We start from the raw sequence: 19,185 nt of genomic DNA on the forward strand, positions 1-19,185 counted from the left end.
GTGCGTCCTCACCTGGAGTACTGCATCCAGCACTGGTCGCCGTACATGAAGAAAGATACGGTACTACTCAAGAGGGTCCAGAGAAGGGCAATAAAGATGGTTATGGGGTTGGAGGAGCTGCCGTACAGTAAAAGATTAGAGAAACTGGGCCTCTTCTCCCTCGAACAGAGGAGATTGAGATGAGACATGATCGAAACATTCAAGGTACTGAAGGGAATAGACTTAGTAGATAAAGACAGGTTGTTCACCCTCTCCAAAGTAGGGAGAACAAGAGGGCACTCTTTAAAGTTGAAAGGCGATACAGGAAATTCTTCTTCACTCAGAGAGGGTAGAAAACTGAAACGCTCTTCCAGAGTCTGTCGTGGGGGAAAACACCCTCCAGGGATTCAAGACAAAGTTAGACATGTACGCAGGTAGGACTAGTCTCAGGGCGCTGCTCTTTGACCAAGGGCCGCTGCATGAGCGGACTGCTGGCCACGATGGACCACTGCTCTGACCCAACAGCGGCAATCCTTATGTTCTTATGAGAAGGGTTATAAAGTGAAGAACTAGGATTGGAACTGGGCAGATTTACATGGTGTGTGTCCATTCAAAATTAAGCTGTCTTCTGTATAGTTGGGTGGAGTAGCAAGAAAAAAATTTGTCTTCTCAGAATTAAGCCACATCTTCCGAGAGAGGGGGGTGAGACCAGCAGGGAAGCCAGGTCTAATGCTGGTCCACAATAACCTTCAAATGGACCAGCCCAAGAAATGTCAACAAGAATCCTCAAAGACAATAATTCCCCTTTTTTTTCACAATCCTGGTTTCAGTTCCCTGAAAGTGCTGAATTACTTCTGGTTTCAGGGTCTCCTCCTTGCCTCCACATCCAGCTGTCGTATAACCTCTAGAGGCGATAGCTCGGTGTAGCTTTATTAGCAAAAATCTAGCCCAGAAGCAGGTGGCACTTGACAGACCAACAGCTTTAGTGGGGAGTCTCCCGGGCATAAACCTTTGAGGACAAGAGCCTGTTCCTCTGTTGGGCTCAGTACTTGTGAGGATGGATGCAGATACCCCTGTGGCACATGAGAGGCTCATGGATGAGGTGATCATACTTGGAGGTATGGATTCCCTCTTATCAATATCAGATAATAGGGGCAGGCGGACTCCAGTCCCAATTTGAGCCCATTTCCACTGATTAGTGTGGTAGTCTGGCTTCCCTCAGTGTTCGAGATTTAGCCTGCTGAGGGGAAAGACAGTGAGCCGGTAACCCCCCCCCCCCCCCCTGGAAAAAAAAAAAAAATCAGTGGGGCATGCTGACTGAAAAATCCAGCTGTCATTATGTTCCCAAGCAAAACCGCAAAATGCCAGGAATTCTGCCTGTTTTATCATTCCCTCGCTGAGAAATTCCCTAACCCCTGTTTGTCTGTTTTATTAGCTTGTAAGCTCTACTGAGCAGGGATTGTCTCTCACATGTTTAATGTACAGTGCTGTGTACATCTGGCAGCGCTTGTAGACATGATGAGTAGTAGAATATCTTGCTTCTGGTTTCCCAAGAATTACCGGCAGCCAAATTATAAGAATGAATTAGGGAAAAAGTATTAGAGGAGACTCTGGCAAAATGCAGAAAGTACCGGGGCTGAAAATTCCAGAATAGACTCCCCCAAAAATGCAGAGTTACTAGAGAGGACTCAAGCACAGGGTTGAAAATACCAGAGGAGACTCTAGTAAAGTACAGAGAGAGTTTTAGGGCTGAAGATACCAGAGGAGAGCCCAGAGGGGACACTGGTACAATGAGCACAGGGGCTGAAAATGCCAGAGACTTGGTGGGTGCCCCAGCTTTTCTTGTTCTGAGATCCCGAGGATAGGGACTGTGATGGGTAAGAAGGGGAGGGGGGGGGGCAGTTCTTGGAAACCAAATTTCAAAAGGATTTACCCACCAGCCGTGTCAATGTTTTAAAAACTGGCTCCGAATGATGAGAATCGGCAACTGGGACATGAGCACGTGACTCCATGGTCCCAGTGGTTTAGATGGGATCAATTTTAGTCCAAACTCACAATTTGCTCTTCCTGGTTTCTCCGCAGATCGTGGGCCACCTCCAAGCAGGATCCGATCTCTGTATCCCTTGTACGGACTTCTGGGGATCGCTTACATTTTCATCTTTGTCCTGTGCCTGGTCTCCTTCTCCAGAGGTTTGAGCTTAATTCTCCCCCTCCCTTCTATAAATCCTCTTGATTGCACAACCTCTCGTCATCTCATCAGAGGTCATCATGCATCTGGCTTTCATCAGGCTTCCATTAGCCACTGCCCTACTGTTTCATCTGTTTCTCCTCAGGAGCACGTTTAGTCCTTGTGTTCTCCTTTCTTCTCTAGCTCTTATCAGGGACCCAACAGCCCCTGTTCATCTTCCTTCCATTTGGCTCTCATCAGGGATTCTTCCTGTTTCTTGAAAAGTCATTGGTACTGAGGTTGGAGGTGTACAAATAATGTTATTTTTCTTACACTGTAGTCTCCCGGGCACCCAATCCTGCCAGCAGGAATGAAACCATCCCGGAACTGGCGGACATGAAAAACAGTGGTGAGAAGGTCACAAGAATGCTAAGCACCCGTGAAAGGGTGACCGCTTGCTCGGAGAGCACAGTGAGATCCCTGCACCCAAGAGCTTACCAGTTGCTTTCAGGTCACGTACACTAAACCCTAATTCTATATTCTTAGTATCCAAACATATGCATCGTTCGCATGCTAAGATTATAGAATTCTAGCAGTTAGTGAGATTCTAAACTGGATGAGATTTATGTTGGGGGCTCATAAAATGATAGGGATAAAGCTGAACTCATAATTTACCCCTGCATCTCCGATAAATTCAGGGCCGGCTCAACAATTGCACCAGGCGAGGCCCTGGCCCAGGGCACCGGTGATAAAGAGCGCTAAAATCCCAGTTCGGTCCACCTTGAGACTCCTGGAGGGATAGATGTCGGACTGGGATTTCAGTGCTCTTTATCACCAGTTGTACTGGGATTTTAGAGCCTCACCTGGTCCAGTAGGAGAAGGGGACTTGAGAGAGAGGGGGAGGTACTGGATCATGGCTGGGGGGGGGGGGGAATGGAGGGTGAAATACCAATTGGGGGAGGGGGGGTTACCACTGAAAAGGTTGACTCAGGGTGCCCTAGTCCCTTGAGCCAGCCCTGGACAAATGATCTAAAACAATTTTTTTTTTTTTTTTTAAGATTAGACAGTTTTTAATTATATGCGCTCCTTGTTAAGTGTTCAAACCTTTAAAACGTTTTTTTTTTTGGGGGGGGGGGTTAGGACTGTTTGCTCCATCAATGTTGCTTCCTCAACTGGTTTATTGCAACTCTCGATATCAGTGTCTCGCAAACATTTTTCCGCCGCGGCACTCAAAACTCAGGGACGCGTCCCACAGGGCCTCTAAGCATGCGCAGACATCAATCGGTGATGTCACATGCAGGCACACGATGTCCTCGCGTCGACGCCCGCACATGCCCAGAGGCCCTGTAGACACGGCCGTGAGCTCAGGAGCCTTCCAAAACCCAGACAAACTGCAATCCCTCCATCGCCCGGAAGGAGAGGCTCTGGTGCCGGCAGTGACCGACTCGTCTCCTTCATGGCACACCTGCAATCTCACCGCAGCACAATGGCATATAGTTTTCATTACACTGCTCAATATAGTAGGGCTGCGGTCAATTTGCCAAACACAAAATCTGTTTTGCTACTTGAGATCTTGCCGGGTACTTGAGACCTGGGTCGGCCACTGTTGGGCTTGATGAACCTTCGGTTTGTCTTATGTTCTTATGTGAGCCAAGCAAAGGACAATGAAGCCATTGTGACCTCACTGCTGAGGTTGGCTCTTAGGCATTGGTGGAATGAGGCATTATGACATCACAATCTCAGCTCTGGAATGTTGCTACTCTTTGGGTTTTTGCCTTGTACTTGGGACCTGGGTTGGCCACTGTTGGAAAGAGGGCTTGATGGACCTTCGTTCTGTCCCAGTATGACAATTTTTGTGTTCTTAATGTTGGTCAACCAATGCAAACATTTTAATAATGAGAAACCCTTATCTAATCTGGATTTAAAGAATACTGGGCTTGATGGACCTTCAGTCTGTCCCAGTACATCAACTCTTATGATCTTAAACATAGGAGTCAACTTTTCCAAATAATTGGGGGGTTCTAAATCCATCACAAATGACCCCTCCTTGGATATAACAAAGACATTTGCTCAAGTCCCCATAACACCCACAGAGCTGGCACCTGTTATTTTAAAGATTAGTGTCCGTTTCTTCTTTCCAGTTTATGCTGTTTCTGAAAAGGCCGAAGCCCTGAAATCCGAGTTTGGAACCGATTTCGATGAGTTGCATCTCAAAGGTAAGATTCTAAGATTGTGTAGAGATCCCAGCCACCTTTCCTTCTGCAGGTCCTGCCAGAGAACCACCCTGTGGCTTTTTCAGGTAGCCATCACCTACCCTACCAGTTTTCCCTCTACTTGGACATGCTCATTTCCTGGCTCCCCCTGGGGCTGCATGACTTGATCCTACCATGGAGAACACTAAGGCAACACTTGACCATCTGCGCTTACACCAGATCCCTGTCATGCTGCTCACCAACCTGGCTAATATAGCTATATTTTTCCTGAATGCTCAATACACTTATCCCTAGAGTTACCATATTTTAGTCCGGAAAATCCCGAGCGCATGACACGCCCTGTTCTGCGCCAGCCCTGACCACTTCTACCTCCCAACCTGCCACATTCTTAAGCTATTTAGTCCTATGTTAAAAAAAATTCTGAGATGAGCCACGATAGCCTTGTATTAGTTCAAGGCGTGAATGACCCATGGGTGTGATGGGACAAATGTGTGTGCTCTCAGAGCTCAGTATTAGAGAATGACACGGTGGTTGTTACCCGCGAGTAGCTGCGAGTAACCTGCCGAAACGGGGAGAGAAAAAGGAGTAGTCACTGTGGGGACAGGGACAAGGCCATTCACCGCCCCGTGGAGCGGTGAATAATCTTGTCTCCACTGTGAAGCCAGCACAGATCACGCGGTCCAGCATCCCCCACCCGATCGCCGCATCCCATGTCCTGCCATCTCCCTCCCTCCACCTCACCTAAGGTGCCTACCGAATCTGACTTTAATTCTTCTCCCAGCCAGCACGCTTTCAATAAGCCGCGCGTGCACAGCTGCTTAAATTGTTGAATCTCCTCCTCTGACGCAACAAAACAGGAAGTTGGGTCAGAGGAGAATATACAACAGCTCAAGCAGCCGTGTGCATGGCTTATCGAAAGCCGTGGCTGGGAGAAGAATTAAAGTCGGACTCTGCAGGCACCTAAGGTGAGGTGGAGGGAGGGAGATGGCAGGACACGGCGATTGGCTGAGAGGGGCTTCTGGACTGCGTGATCCGTGATCACGCATGTTCCCTCACACTAGGAAGGAGGGAGTGGACAGTGGTTGCGGGGACGGGACAGGGACAAACTTTTTCCCCCGTGTCATTCTCTACTCAGTATCATGTCTTCTCTGTATAAAATTATAACGACACTCCCCTTTTATTTAAAATTTTTATTTTTATAATTGTTAGTTGCCAATAAACTTGGTAAAAATAAAATTGATTATAAATGACCTCATGTCATATCTCACTGCATTTAGGGGTCATTTTATTAAGATACACTAAATGCTAAGACATCCATTATATGCCTATGGGCATCTTAGTTTTAAGAGGACCCCTTAGTGTTGCTCCGTGAGTGGGGATGAAGATCACAAAATAAATCATATGGAGGAATACATTTTGTAAATATGCTTTTTAAGTTGGACATCTGGTGATGACAGTGGGAAGGGAATATGAGTTTCAGGGGTCGGGAGAGAAGGCCGACGTTTTAGGAAAGAGACTTGGAGTAGGCCAACGACATTCTTAAGACTTGGTTTCTTCTACAGTTCAGAACATCAGCAGTAGAGCAGATACCAGCGAGTCAGATTTGTCCTCTTTGACGTCAGAAGGTAAGAGATGTTTCGCCAACAGATCATGTCCCAGATTGTTGCTAATTGCGTTGAATTATTACGTCTTTGTTGCTCAATCCAGACTTGAGTGTCAGATTCCCTCTGTCTACAGATACCTTGAGCTATCATGAGTAATTTCAGAAAAAAAGAGAAAGTGAGCGGCCGAGCTACTGGTCTTCAATGAAGGCTGGAGTAGGCCTGGCTTCTCTTCCTCCCCTCCCTCCAACAAAAGGCAGGAACTACAAATCCTTAAAAGCAAAGGAAAGGAGGGGATTAATTCTAGGAATGGCTCAATCTGTCTCCTCACCAGACTTGATCAAGAAAAAAATGATCCACAGATGTCACAGGAAGACCCTGTGAATGGAGAAAATAGAGGGAGGGAGGGGGATAAGAGCATGTTTGTGGTCTAAGAACATAAGCAGTGCCTCTGCTGGGTCAGACCAGAGGTCCATCACGCCCAGCAGTCCGCTCACGCGGCGGCCCATCAGGTCCAGGACCTGTATAGTAATCCTCTAGCTATACCCTTTTCCTTCAGGAAATTATCTAATCCCTTCTTGAACCCCCAAAACCGTTCTCTGTCCTATCACACCCTCTGGGAGCGCATTCCAGGTGTCCATCACCTTTTGGGAGTCAAGGGCTCCTGGCTGGTTAAATCACTTGTTTGGGGTTATCTACTGAGTTTAGCAGTCAAATCAAACCACATAAGTCAGTCCTATCTTCATATAGTGCCACTTAGGCGGTGAAGTGCTGAATATCACACATAGCCAGCTGCGTGAACTCAGATATTCAATGACAGTGCCCTGAGAAGGCCCGGCTTTGAGTATCTGGGAATAAGTCTTCCGGCAGCTAAAAAAAACCCCACTTACTGTGGCTCACTGAACATTGACCCTTCAGTTACCATGTTGGCCAATAAAATGATCAAAGAGTTACGAATTAGCTCACATCTCAGTGTCCTAAAACAATTCAGAACATAAAAAGGAACAAACGGTGGTCAATAGATATTTTTTAGGATGATATCTGGTAGTACCATTGGGATGAGAATGTTTGTAAGGGGTTGGGAGGGAAGGTTGACATTTAAAGAGAGAGACTTGGAGTAGGCATCCATTAAAACTTTTCTTCATTCAATGTGTAATTAAATGTCTGGCAACAAATTCCAGAAATGTGGTGAAAGCAGTTAGCTTAGCAGAGTTTAAAAAATGATTTGGATAATTTCCCAAAACAGAAGTCCATAAGCCTTTACTAAGATGACACTTGGGGAAATCCACTGCTTATTCCTAGGATAAGCAGCATAAAATCTGTTTTACTCTTTGAGATCTTGCCAGATACAGGTCCCTGGGTTGGTCACTGTTGGAAATAGGATTCTGAGTTTGATGGACCTTTGGTCTGCCCCAAGATAGCAATTCTTATGTTCTTATGACACTCGATAATATTTCAGGGAAATACTTTTAAAACCAATAGGAGGAAATATATCTTTTTTTTAATTCTTTATTTTCATTTTATAGTATTGACATAATTATTAGTCAAAACAAAGAAATAGTACAATACCAGTTCAAACTTTTAAGATGAGACAATAATCAAATAACAAAAATTTACATTAGAAAAACAAAAGAGTTTCTTTTCTCATCATAAAGGTAAAGCATTAAACCAAAATATAAAATTTACTGGATTGTTACATTAGACCTCAATTAAAGGGGGAGAAAGCAATACAATAGCTGAATCCTCTTTGAACAATACAAAGAAAATAAAAGATGGCAGCTAAGAGAGAACAAGAACCTTACTGATGAGCTGACTTGAAACAGAAGTTCTCACTAATTTAGTCATAAATGGTACATCTTTAAACTTAAAAAAACAATTTAAGCATCCATTCCCTGTCAGAGTCGATGGCAAATTGTACAAGTAGCGTAGCAGATGCCGGTATCTCTTCACCAGACCTCTCCAAGGAGGAAATATTTTTTATACTCAAAAAAATAGTTAAGCTCTGGAACTCATTGCTGGAGGATGTAGTTAGCATAACTAGGTTTAAAAAAAGGTTTGGACAAGTTCATAGTCTGCTATTGAGATGGACATGGAGGAAGCCACTGCATGTCCTGGGATCTGTAACATGGAATCTTGCTACTCTTTGGGGATTCTGCATGGAATGTTGCTACTATTTGAGGTTCCAGAATCTTGCTACTATTTGGGTTTCTGACAGGTACTTGTGACCTGGATTGGCCACTGTTGGAAACAGGATACTGGGCTTGATGGAGTTTTGATCTGTCCCAGTATGGCAACTCTTATGTTCTTATGATTTGGTTTCTTCTACAGTTCAAAAAACCTCCAGCAGAGTTGAGGCCATGGGCTCGGACTTGTCCTCTTTGAAGTTACAAGGTAAGAAATGTTTCACCAGTAGAATGTACACCATCAAATCCCAGTATGCTGCTGGTTGGATTGAATTACTTCTCTTCTTTGATGTACAATCTTGTTTTCCCTAAGTCAGGAAGGATGGCCTAGATTAGAATGTCAACCTCCCTATGTCTATATTGTAGATACCTTAAGGTTTCTTGGGTAAATTCAGTAAAAGCTAATCAGGTTGAGAGATATTTGGGATGAGTTTGGATGGACTGAAGTGGAAGTTAATTTTGGGTTAAGGATGAATGTTATTAGCCCTATGTTCAGGTTGCATTGGGTTAGAGTTGCATGGTTTAGAACTGGGTTCAGGTTGGGTTTAGGTCATCATGGTATTAGGTTACAATAGGGTTCAGATTGGATTGCATTGAAGACCAGAGTGGCTTGAATAGGTCAAGATTAGGTTAGAGCTGAGCTAAGGTTTGATTGGTGTCAGTCTTAGGGTTCAACTGAATTTATGTCAGGAGTTATGTTATGCGAGATTGACCCTGAGCAAATCACTCAAACTGAGCCTTCATATAGTAGCCCATATGAATAACGTGTTCATGGATAATCCTAGATAGTGAAATGTGTGCAAGTAGAGTATCTTCAAGAAACTGTTTCAGACTTGTAGTTTCTGTTTCTTCATTTTTTTCCCCAGTTTCAGTGCTTTCTTCCCAATTTTTGAAAATGAAAAAACTTTTGGAGGTCGGTAAGTCAATGGTCTTGGTTTCCTCTGATGTCAGGGCCCAAGCTTTTGAATTTTCAACTCTCAGGAAAACAAAAGGTATCTCAGTTACCTCTTTATCATCTGTGCACAAGACATGATGGGGAGAGTAGTGGTGAGAAGGGGAGGGCGGAATGGAAGAATGGAAGGGAGAATGAAGAACATCAGAAGGAAAGGAGAAGAGAGACGATTAGGGATGAAAGAAAGAAGAGAAGAATGCTAGTGGCCGAGAAGGGAGTGGGGAGAGGGGCTGAGAAGGAGGAGGGCCAGGAGGGGTGACCCGTAGGAGGTGCAAGACAAAACGGAAGGCAATATGGATTCATTTCAAGCAAATGTTGTACATAAGAACATGTCCCACTGACATCAGTTAAAAAAAAAAAATAATAATAATCATGGTAAATATTTAAACAAAACATAGCATATCCCGGGAATATCCTGGAAGCCACCCTACCTGGGAATAGGAGACGGTTCCGGGCTGCTGGAGGAACCTCAGCAAAGGAAAAATTCTTGCCCTCACTCCCGTCATGAGACTGCTTCGGTTTAAGCAAATGCTGAAGTGTGGCAGACATGTGGGTTCAAATCCCAAACCTGCTTCTTTATGCCATCCGAGTTGGGGGTGTTGTGGGAGGGGCGGGGCCCACACTGGGATCCATAGACAGCTGTAGATTGGAGCCACTTTCATTCCCCCCCCCCCAAAGTAGTTTAAAATGGTATCTATTTAGACCACTATTGCTATCTGATAAGCAGCACAGGGCATTGGGAAAGCAGTGACTAGCTGATGCCTTCTAGAGGCCAAAGAGTTTTGGAGGTGAACAGAGCCATGAAAGAGAGGAGAGGGAGAAGCAAAGGGACAAAAGTCAGAGGTGGTGGGAGCGTGGGGGGGCACAAGTGAGGGGACTGGTTTTTTTTTTTACTGCATCAAGATTTACAAAGACTAAGGGGCACTCAATGAAGTTACAGGGAAATACTTTTAAAACCAATAGGAGGAAATATTTTTTCACTCAGAGAATAGTTAAGTTCTGGAACGCATTGCCAGAGGATGTGGTAAGAGTGGATAGTGTTTGGACAAGTTTCTGGAGGAAAAGTCCATAGTCTGTTATTGAGAGAGTCATGGGGGAAGCCACTGCTTGCATGGAATGTTGCCACTCTTTGGGATTCTGGAATCTCTCTTACCCTGGGATTCTGGAATGTTGGGTTTCTGCTGGATGCTTGTGACTTGGATTGGACTCCATGAGGATGGGCCACTGGTCTGACCCAGTAAGGTTATTTTTATGTTCATCTATAATTGCTATAAAACTTTTCTCCCACCCCCATTTCCCCCAATTCACTGCAGCGTCCGGCGCTAAAACTGTTAGCGCAGCTTTGTAGAGGATGGGGTAAGTAATCAATGAGCCCTATCACGGCAAAAGGGTGGTACAATCAAAATTCTGCCATCGTTCAACCATATCACGCCAGGCCAACAACCTCGTTTGTCCCATCCTTCACTCCACCCCAATAATACAAAATTGTCCCCTTGCTCACATGACGGTCGCACTTCTATTCCCCACAGAAAACCCATGTGACTTCTTGTGGAAGAGCTTTGAGGGTTACTGCTATTTCTTCTACAAGGAAGAACTGAACTGGATGGATGCCAAGGAGATGTGCGAACTCAAGAATGCCACTCTCGCCGTTATCACGAGCGCCAGAGAGCAGGTAGCATTTGACACCTAACAGATAACGGGGTTTCACTTCTCTCACGCCATCAGCTGATGCCATGTGAACCAAGTCATTTTATTCTGTTATTTTAACTGCATTATTCTATGTGTCCGTGTCCTGTTATTGTTTCTTCATGTTTGAATACGATGTCTTTTATATATAGTTTAAAGACAATAGACTGTTTTCAGTCCAATTCTTTATATGTGAGTTTGCAAACCATTGATATGTATAATGTCTTCTCGTCATTACATTGTGTCACGTATCTCTTCATGTTTTCAAAATCAGACACGCACTATGGTTTCTTCATTCTATTAACTTTTCATTCTTATGGCTTCTTTTAGGCACTTTATAGATTCCTGTGCTTAAGTTTATACTCTAACACATACCTATGGCACTTTTTCCTCTCATGTCTCTTGTCGATGTTTCAAGCCTCTCTATATAGCATGATCACACTTGGTTCACTTGTTTTATCTTGTAGTCGAGTATAGACACTAATATGCATGCTTCAGATTGGCATCACAGTCACTTCTTATCTTTCTAACTTTACATTTTTTTCTTTCTCTTTATCATTATTCATTATTACCTCTTCCTTTTAGGACCCCTGAGGAAGGCGTGTTCGCTGAAACACGGACCGTGTAGGGTCCAGTTGGATTTTTATCACTGTATTTTTTTATCGTCGTACTTTTTAAATTGAATTTTCATGGTTTTATATGTCAGTGTTTAATAAATTATCTCCAGAACATCTGTATCCACAGTTTTTGTTTTCAACCTAGAGAGGTAAACAGTCAAGGATAAGGAATGGTGACCGAGGCGGGGATTTGAACTCAGACAGAGGGGAAGTAAATTAACACAGCATTGAGTATCCCCTGTTCAAGGAGCCTTGACGTAGGTCAAAGCCCGTCTTGCTGTTCTCACCCAGGATTTCCTTTTCCCTTCTTTTCCAGAATTTTCTATCTAGCCGGATTGAAAATGAACAATACTGGATCGGGCTTTCTGACGCCAATAAGGAGGGAGAGTGGGAATGGATCGACGGGACAGACTATAAGTCTTCTTTCAAGTAAGTTCTGAGGGATGACTTCCACCTCTGCAACAGGGAGAGAGGTTTTCCAAAATAGATAAATGTTGAAGGAATCTCAGTTTCTAGGTCAGCAAATTTTTTTTAAGAAAAATTGTTATAGATTTCTCAAAGGGCTATAGAGGACTGGAGGGTTCAGGGAATGGACACAGGGATACAGAGCCTGTCTCCTCTAGGACAGCCCCAGAACCAATTTCTTTTAGGACAGGAGGATTTTGGAGATAGACACAGGGGTATAGAGTCTGTCATCTCTGGGACTGGAGGGCTCAGAGGGGTGGGCACAGGGTTTCCAGAAGTTCAGATTTACCCGGACATGTCTTCTTTTTAGAGGACTCTCCAGGCATCCAGACAGCTTTTTAAAAGCCGGCACTTTGTCTTGGGCGTGACTGGGTGGGCCTTGGGGGCATGGCCATGGGTCCGGATATAACAATCGCAAAATCTGGTAACCCTATACAGAGTGTCATGGCATCCCTGGCAGCAGAAGTCCTGATCCAGAAAACAGATGAGGGAGTGGTAGACGACACCACCACTGAGCTTTTTCAAGAGGAAAGCCTAAGGGCTCTAGCTTCGGACAGGACTGGTTTACCACTCTAACCCTGGCTTTTCTTGGCAGGTTTTGGAAAAAGGGTGAACCAAATGATTCTGAGCGCAATGAAGACTGTGCCCATCTCTTGAGAAAGGGCGAATGGAACGATCTTCTCTGCACCTCCTTGTCTTACGCCATCTGCAAAAAGGCAGCTCTGACCCCCTGACCAAATCCAGCGAACAGTCCCACAGTCCCATTTACTCAGGCTGAATATTTCCCACGGGGGGGTGCATTATACCGGGGTGATCTTGCTTCTTGTGGAGTCTGCGCCATTCCTCTACCCCGTGAATCCCTTTGCTCAAAGTTGCTGTAAGGTGGCAGCAACCCTGCGCTGGTAAATGTGAAAAGCAGAAATAAATGGGCTTTCGAGAAATCATGGATATGCTTATCCTTCGGATTCACAAAATGTCTTCCATGGTAATGATGGCCAACCCTGGAAGGGAGAAGAAAACAGGTCTGAGCTCTTTCAGATGAGGGAGCAGGGGCTGAGCCACGCTCAGTGGTCACAAATGGCCACAGCGACTTCAGGTCTACTGGGAAAGACTGATACCGTGAAGTTGGGTGGGAACTCTGGCGGTCTCTCCGATTCTGTTATAAGAATGCTTAAGTGTGAATATTCTTGCTAAAAAGACTCACATCGGGGGGGGGGGGGGGCAAGAAAGAAATTGATGGGAGAACTGAACTAGGCTGGTGCAGCTGCTTCCATATGGGAAGTTGGCTGTATCCCTGGATGGTTTTTTTTTATTGTGTCCTTGTCTCCGTTTTCTCTCTGTCACCTTTCCATAAACAGGATTCTACCCCCCATGGTTTTTAAGTGTTTACGTCTCAAAGGAGAAGCATATGAGATGGGTCAGTGTCACCTCAGCCATCCAAATGTCACCGGGGAAGATATGGAACCAGCGAGAGGCAAGGGTCATTCCCCTTCTGACCACAAGATGTCGCTCTGCCACACGTCTCTCCCATCCACACCGCAATAAAAAAAATTTTTAAATGTTGACACCAGTTCAAGGAAACCAACTTCTCCCATGTCCTAGAGAGAAGTCCCAGCCAGAACCTCCTCTTTACCTTGGGTTTGAGCAGAGCACTAAAACTCAGAGCCCAGTTCCCTAAGTGCAATACCTAGAAATAAAGCTAAATAAAATGATACCTTTTGATTGTACAAAGCACTCTATTAGCTTCTGAAAGCAGATCAGAAATGAGCAAATGCAAAAGTTTTGCTCCCTGAGCTATAAGCAACTAGACTGAGTCAAAAAATGTCCTCTGACATGGAAGAGCACACCAGATGCATGCAGCTATGTTGAACTGGATAAAACGCAGACCTCGTGGATCTTAATCGCATACCCTGTTCAAGGCTTGTGCAGTTAAGGCAGAGCTTACAGGAATGGCACAGGGACAGGGTCCAAACTCATGGGAACTAGGGAAATTGAGTTTCTGTGGGGACGGAAAACATTGTCCCCATGTCATTCTCTAGTGCCCAAGCCTCATTTTTACATAGTGCAAAAGCCTGGTGCGCTGCCTCAGGGTTAGGCCATGCATGGGTTTACCCAGTTGCACACTAGGGCTTGTAGGTCTGTTTCCCCAATGCAAGACTACAAGTCCCTGCATGTGTAGCCAGCACTGGAGCCCTAGGCCGGGACTCTGCAGTGCCTCCAGTGGTCACAAACCAAAATTGCACCGGCGTGCGACTCAGACAGGGGTCACCCTGCAGGATTTTAAGGAACTAAATCAAAAAACCACCAACACAGTTGTAGAATGGCAATAACAAAAAGTTTACTATTCAAAATAAAGACAGAATGGCTCAAAGTTCAACGTAACAAACAAATGTCCAAAACAAAATGGCCAGGGGAAAACTCTGGCAGCATTCAGAATTTCCCTCTTAATGCAACAGTTCTCTTTCACAGGGCTGTTTATACTACAGCTTCCTTTTCCCCAGCAGAGCTCAGGTAAGCACAGTCCACAGAATTCAAAATCAGTTCCTGGAGAATATGCCTCTTTAGGCCAACAGCTCTAGTGCAAACACAAAAATAAGGCCTCCAGCCTAAAATGTAGCAGGGCTGGGCAAAGAGGAGTGTCACAAGTTTGCCTTTCAAAAGCACAAAAAAACAGCTTTCAAAATTCCCACCCAGATGGGAACAAACTTCTCCCCCACACACTCTTAGCTTTACAAACAAATGCACAGTCCCGAAAGTCTTTGAAAATGACTGGGAGCAGGAAAAGAACCCAAACCAAATTAGTAAAAAAACCAAAAACTAACAGTCATTGCTCAGCCAGAGCTGATTGTCACTTCCTACATCCATCTGTTTTGGAGCTCCCCACATCTCCTCAGCAGGCAGTTCCACTTGTAACTCCATGGGAGTCTTCTCATCACATACTTGTAATTCTGGAGGGGTTCCAGCTTCATCCACCTCCATGGGTACACAGGCATTACCCTTGCTTGAGCCAGGCAGGTCTTCATTAGAGAAAACCCTCCGCTTCCTCCCTATCCTGCCTAACAGCTTGTTGAGTACTGCTGGCTTTTCAAGGGGAAGGACACGCCCTGTTCTACCTGAGTCAGGAGGCAGCTGCTCCTCTCTTTGGCTCTCCCGGTGGTGACCTGGATAATAGTACCTCTGCTTACTTTCAGGTCTGGCTTCTCTCTGGCTCCCCTGGTGGACACTAGGGAAACCACAGGGACCAAGGCAGGCCCAGAGACTGACTGGTTACACATGCAATCGAGCAAACCCAAGCCTGGATCAACCCTGCCAGGTGAACCTGGAGCTAGTTGGAAATCTGACGTGTGAAGCGTTTTTCTGGCTACAAAAAGCCCAAGGTGCCTGGTTGTTCTTAAGACCAAAAGAAATCAATGAAGATAAGGTGAAGGCAATCTAGCAGTAACACCCCAGCCCCCCAAAAAAAGCAAGAACTGCAAGTCCCAGCATGCAGTGGGGCAAAAGGCATACTTGAGTAGCCTGTTTGCACTTCCTCAAGCCAGATCGACCCAATCACTCAGTTTTAAAAAGACAGAGCCAGGAGAGCCAAAGCCTCAGAAATGCCTCTCAGTCTCTCTTTATTCATTTATTCAATTTTTTCTACTGTTCTCCCAGGGGGGGGCTCAGAACGGTTTACATGAATTCATTCAGGTAGTCAAGCATTTTCCCTTGGCACTTGGTCAAGGCATGAGAGACTCAGGCCCAGAGTCTACGCATTTGTAACTCACCCTGATCTTGGGTTTGGGAAGGAAAGAACGGTAACTACATGAAAACATGGCTTTTAAATGAAAGGCTGGCTACCTAGCAGAAGATGCATCAGGAGCTTGGTAGGTATTAAAGACATTCATAGATAATAAAAGGTGGTAGAAATGACCTGCCCTAAAGATTTGACCACACACCTGCAAGGTGGCATGGAGCTTTTGAACTTAGTCTGGGTGTGAGGCAGGCAGGCAGATGGGCAAGGCCACAGACCAGTCTCTCCAGGTTCTAAACTGGGGATCACTGCCCTGCCCGGCTGGAAGAGGGCAGCACCCACCAGGCCAGATCTGTAAAACAATCCCACATAAAACACGGTCAGACGCTTTGCTCCAGCAGCTCTGTGAGATACTGTATATATGACCCTGGGCACATGAGTGTGAGAATACAGAAGGGGAGTATGTCCGTGAGAGAGAGACAGAGGCCTTTATGCAAGTAGTTACATGTGTGTCGAGATGCATCCTCGTGTGTGAATGTGTATGTATAGAGAGGTGTGTGATCCCTTGGTTGCTCTTATTGTTGGGTTTTCTTTATACTTTTCTCTTTAATTCTCTCCCTGTCCTTCCTTTTCCTCTCTTCACTCTCTGCTGCAGTTATCCCTTTGCTTTCATTTGTCAGCAGAATTTATTGCCACAAATTTCTGTAGGACTTAAACGTTTCTTTATTATTAATAATAATTTATCTGCATCTTCGCTCACCCTATTAACTGAGGGCTCCTTTTACTAAGGTGCACTAGTGTTTTAAGCGCACGCAGGAAATGGCCGCACGCTACGCTTCTAGGACTAGCGTTAAGGTCTAGTGCGCAGGGCAACGTAGCACGCACTATTTCACGCATTAAAGCCCTAGCGCTCCTTCGTAAAAGGACCATCTTAAGGTACCGTAGATAATTGGGTTTTAAGAAAATAATTTGCAAGAACTTCCTTTTTGCTCTCTGGTCTCTCAAGTCTTTGCACGTAACCAAAATTTTAATTCATTTGTTGAGAAGGAATTTGTACAACTCCAGATGGAATAAAATGGGACTTTGTGGTACCCCCGGCTCGGTGCATGTGAAATTAAAAAGAAAGAAATAAGGTCGGCATCAAACGTGACTTTATAACATTTGCCTTTCCAGATTTATTTTACAGCTGATTTAAAAGGGAAACGTCTTTTTATTCATCCCTTAAAAAAAAATAAAAATAGCCTGATGCTTCTGTCCCAGCTTTAAAAATCATTTTTAAAAACCCCCAAATCTACCAACTACGCAGGACAATCGGATAACGAAAATGTCCTTTTAATTCCCCAGATTTCGTGTAAAAAAACGAATAATCCTCGCTTTTTGGGTCTCGATTTGTTTGTCGGCTTGAAAGGAAATGGCACATTTCGGATTAATTCCTTTTTTTAGATGTAGAGATTCAAGAAACTGGAGAAACATTTAGAAATGGGTTGTTGGTTTTTTCCTTAAAATCGTTCCCTGGCAAAGGTTGGTTGTTTTGCGGGGGGGGGGGGGGGGAAGGGGGGTTTGTCGCAAATTATTTTTCTGGCTTTACGATCACAACCCGGTGTCTGAAAATCGCTCGGCCACTGCTGTGTCTATAAACACTGAGTTTTTCAATATTAAAATCAATAAAAACACAAGTAAAAACGGTGTAGCTATTTGATTAAAGGAATTGTTAATTGTTAAGAAATCAGTGTTTCAAGAAGTTTTAGAGGGGGTCCTCTCTCTGCAGGTTATTTGAAGGGTGGAGAGTAATGAGGGGAGCCCCCACCCCACTCTCCTTTTATTTCTGGAATTGAGGGAGGGGGATTTAGGGGATTTTTAGACCTGTTGGACACCCCGCAATTTGTCCCGTTCTGAGACTGGAAGCCCGATCAAATTAAAAATAAATTTGCTACCTTTTTCTTGGGCTAACAGTACATTCCTTGACCAGTTGGGAAGGGCTGACACCCCCTTGCCCTGCTCAGAATAGAATGAGCAAAGGTTTCCTCTGGGTTTTTCCTCCTTTGTCTTCTCTCCTCCCTCTCAGTGTCTCTCCCTTTCCCTTCTCCGTTCTCTCACTCTTTCCCCCCTTCCTTCTCCTGTTCCTCACTGCCGGGGAGGTGGGATGAGGAGGAGGAGAAGGAGGAGGAGGTCTATCAGATGAAGCACCTGGATCCAGCTGTTGAGGGGGGGGGCTCGCTGCCTCTTGCCAGGGGTTCTCTGCCTGCCGTGGATCCCCCCTCACCCATCCACACTCCCCTTCCCCTCTCCTGCCAGGGAAGTGGCTCTCCGCATCGTCCTAGCCCGGGAGCACTCTGTTGACTCGGAAAGAGACTCTCTGGTAGGTTTTTTGCCATCTCCCCCCCTTCCCCTTATTTTCATGTCAATTCAATTGTGGCATTAATAGATTCAGAAGAGACGGTCTCTGTCCCGGGGAGAGGCTAGGGCTGCAGATCCATCGCGCCAGCAGAGGCGAGCCCCGCCGTGGGCATTAGCCCTCCACGAGCAGGCGGCACAGGGCATCAGAGCTCCAGGGTAGTGGCCCAAGGGCCAGGGCTAAGTGCATTTTACTAGCCAGATCTCGTCTTCCAGGGGCAGCACCTAGGATTGGAACTCTGCAGCACTGGGCTCAACAGCGCATCTCTATGAGAGGGGCAAAACGGGGTTTGTCTCCCATTCTGGGGGGGTTGATTTATTGTTAATTCCAAGGAAATGGGGATCCCTTCTGAAGTCCAGCTCTTGGTCCCGCTGCCCTGGAAAAGACAAGCTGGCTTTCTTATTGAGAGGACAGGTGCATAGAAGGGGGGTACGCTATTTTCACGGTATTTTTAAAAGCTCTAAAGTTGGGGGGGAGAGAAAAACAGATATTTTTAAACGCAGAATTATTTTTTCTCTGTAAGAAGAAGGGATCACTGCTAGTTATGTTCGAACCCGGAAAACAGACTGTTATTTATTTGCTAATTTCTCTTAGACCTGTAATTTCCACTAATTTACTAATTATATAAGAAATTCATACAGATATTCGCATATGCACGTGTTGGGTTTATGTGTTTTAATTAAAGTTTACAGGTACATGTATCAAAGGTTGATCTTTCCTTTTACACTTTGAGAGGGGCTAAATAAGAAAGACCACGCAGACACGCATCTGTAGCTTTAGTCTTTATTTGTAAATGGTCTCATAAAAAATTTTTTTTAAAAAATTGGCAAAATTGTTCTGCTAAAAGATTTCAAAAAAACAAACAACCCAAGCTGGTGTATTTGAAAAAAAATTCAAATGGAATGGACTGGAAATATTTGCTTCATTACCAATAGTTATATATAATGTGTTGTGTTTCGGTTCATTTCCAGATTTATAAGGAGTTTTTTTTATATTTTTATATTTCAACGATCCTGTAGGTAAATTTGTCTTTTATGCAGGTAAACTTCAAACGCGCACTGACTGCATCACAAATTCTGTCCTTAAGAGTTCAGAGTTTTGTTCAAGTTGATCCAAGGTAAAAAAAAAAATAATAATTATTATATATATATATATATATATATATACATATACATACTGTAGAAGCTTTAAACAAAA

General features: G+C 44.7%; 2 protein-coding genes across 4 annotated transcripts in view; both read left to right on the forward strand.

The window, feature by feature from the left end:
- FBXL12 (F-box and leucine rich repeat protein 12) overlaps nucleotides 1–13,045 on the forward strand; it is a 27,334-nt gene extending 14,289 nt beyond the window's left edge. For 2 of the 3 annotated variants that reach the window (XM_033925030.1, XM_033925031.1), the window contains exons 5-11: nucleotides 4,288–4,362; nucleotides 5,922–5,984; nucleotides 8,289–8,351; nucleotides 9,010–9,060; nucleotides 10,625–10,767; nucleotides 11,715–11,827; nucleotides 12,459–13,045. In XM_033925030.1, coding sequence (XP_033780921.1) covers nucleotides 4,288–4,362; nucleotides 5,922–5,984; nucleotides 8,289–8,351; nucleotides 9,010–9,060; nucleotides 10,625–10,767; nucleotides 11,715–11,827; nucleotides 12,459–12,597 — 647 coding nt within the window. In that variant the 3' untranslated portion in view covers nucleotides 12,598–13,045. The remainder of the gene's footprint in view (nucleotides 1–4,287; nucleotides 4,363–5,921; nucleotides 5,985–8,288; nucleotides 8,352–9,009; nucleotides 9,061–10,624; nucleotides 10,768–11,714; nucleotides 11,828–12,458) is intronic. The other variant, XM_033925032.1, reaches the window with a different exon arrangement.
- A 4,151-nt stretch (nucleotides 13,046–17,196) lies between these two features.
- Nucleotides 17,197–19,185, forward strand: part of LOC117350134 (LIM homeobox transcription factor 1-beta-like) — a 41,124-nt gene continuing 39,135 nt past the window's right edge. Inside the window, exon 1 of the mRNA XM_033924162.1 lies at nucleotides 17,197–17,952. The gene's annotated coding sequence lies outside the window, so the exon portion shown is untranslated. The remainder of the gene's footprint in view (nucleotides 17,953–19,185) is intronic.

Source organism: Geotrypetes seraphini, chromosome 16, assembly GCF_902459505.1.
Source record: "Geotrypetes seraphini chromosome 16, aGeoSer1.1, whole genome shotgun sequence".
Taxonomy (NCBI): Eukaryota; Metazoa; Chordata; class Amphibia; order Gymnophiona; family Dermophiidae; genus Geotrypetes; species Geotrypetes seraphini.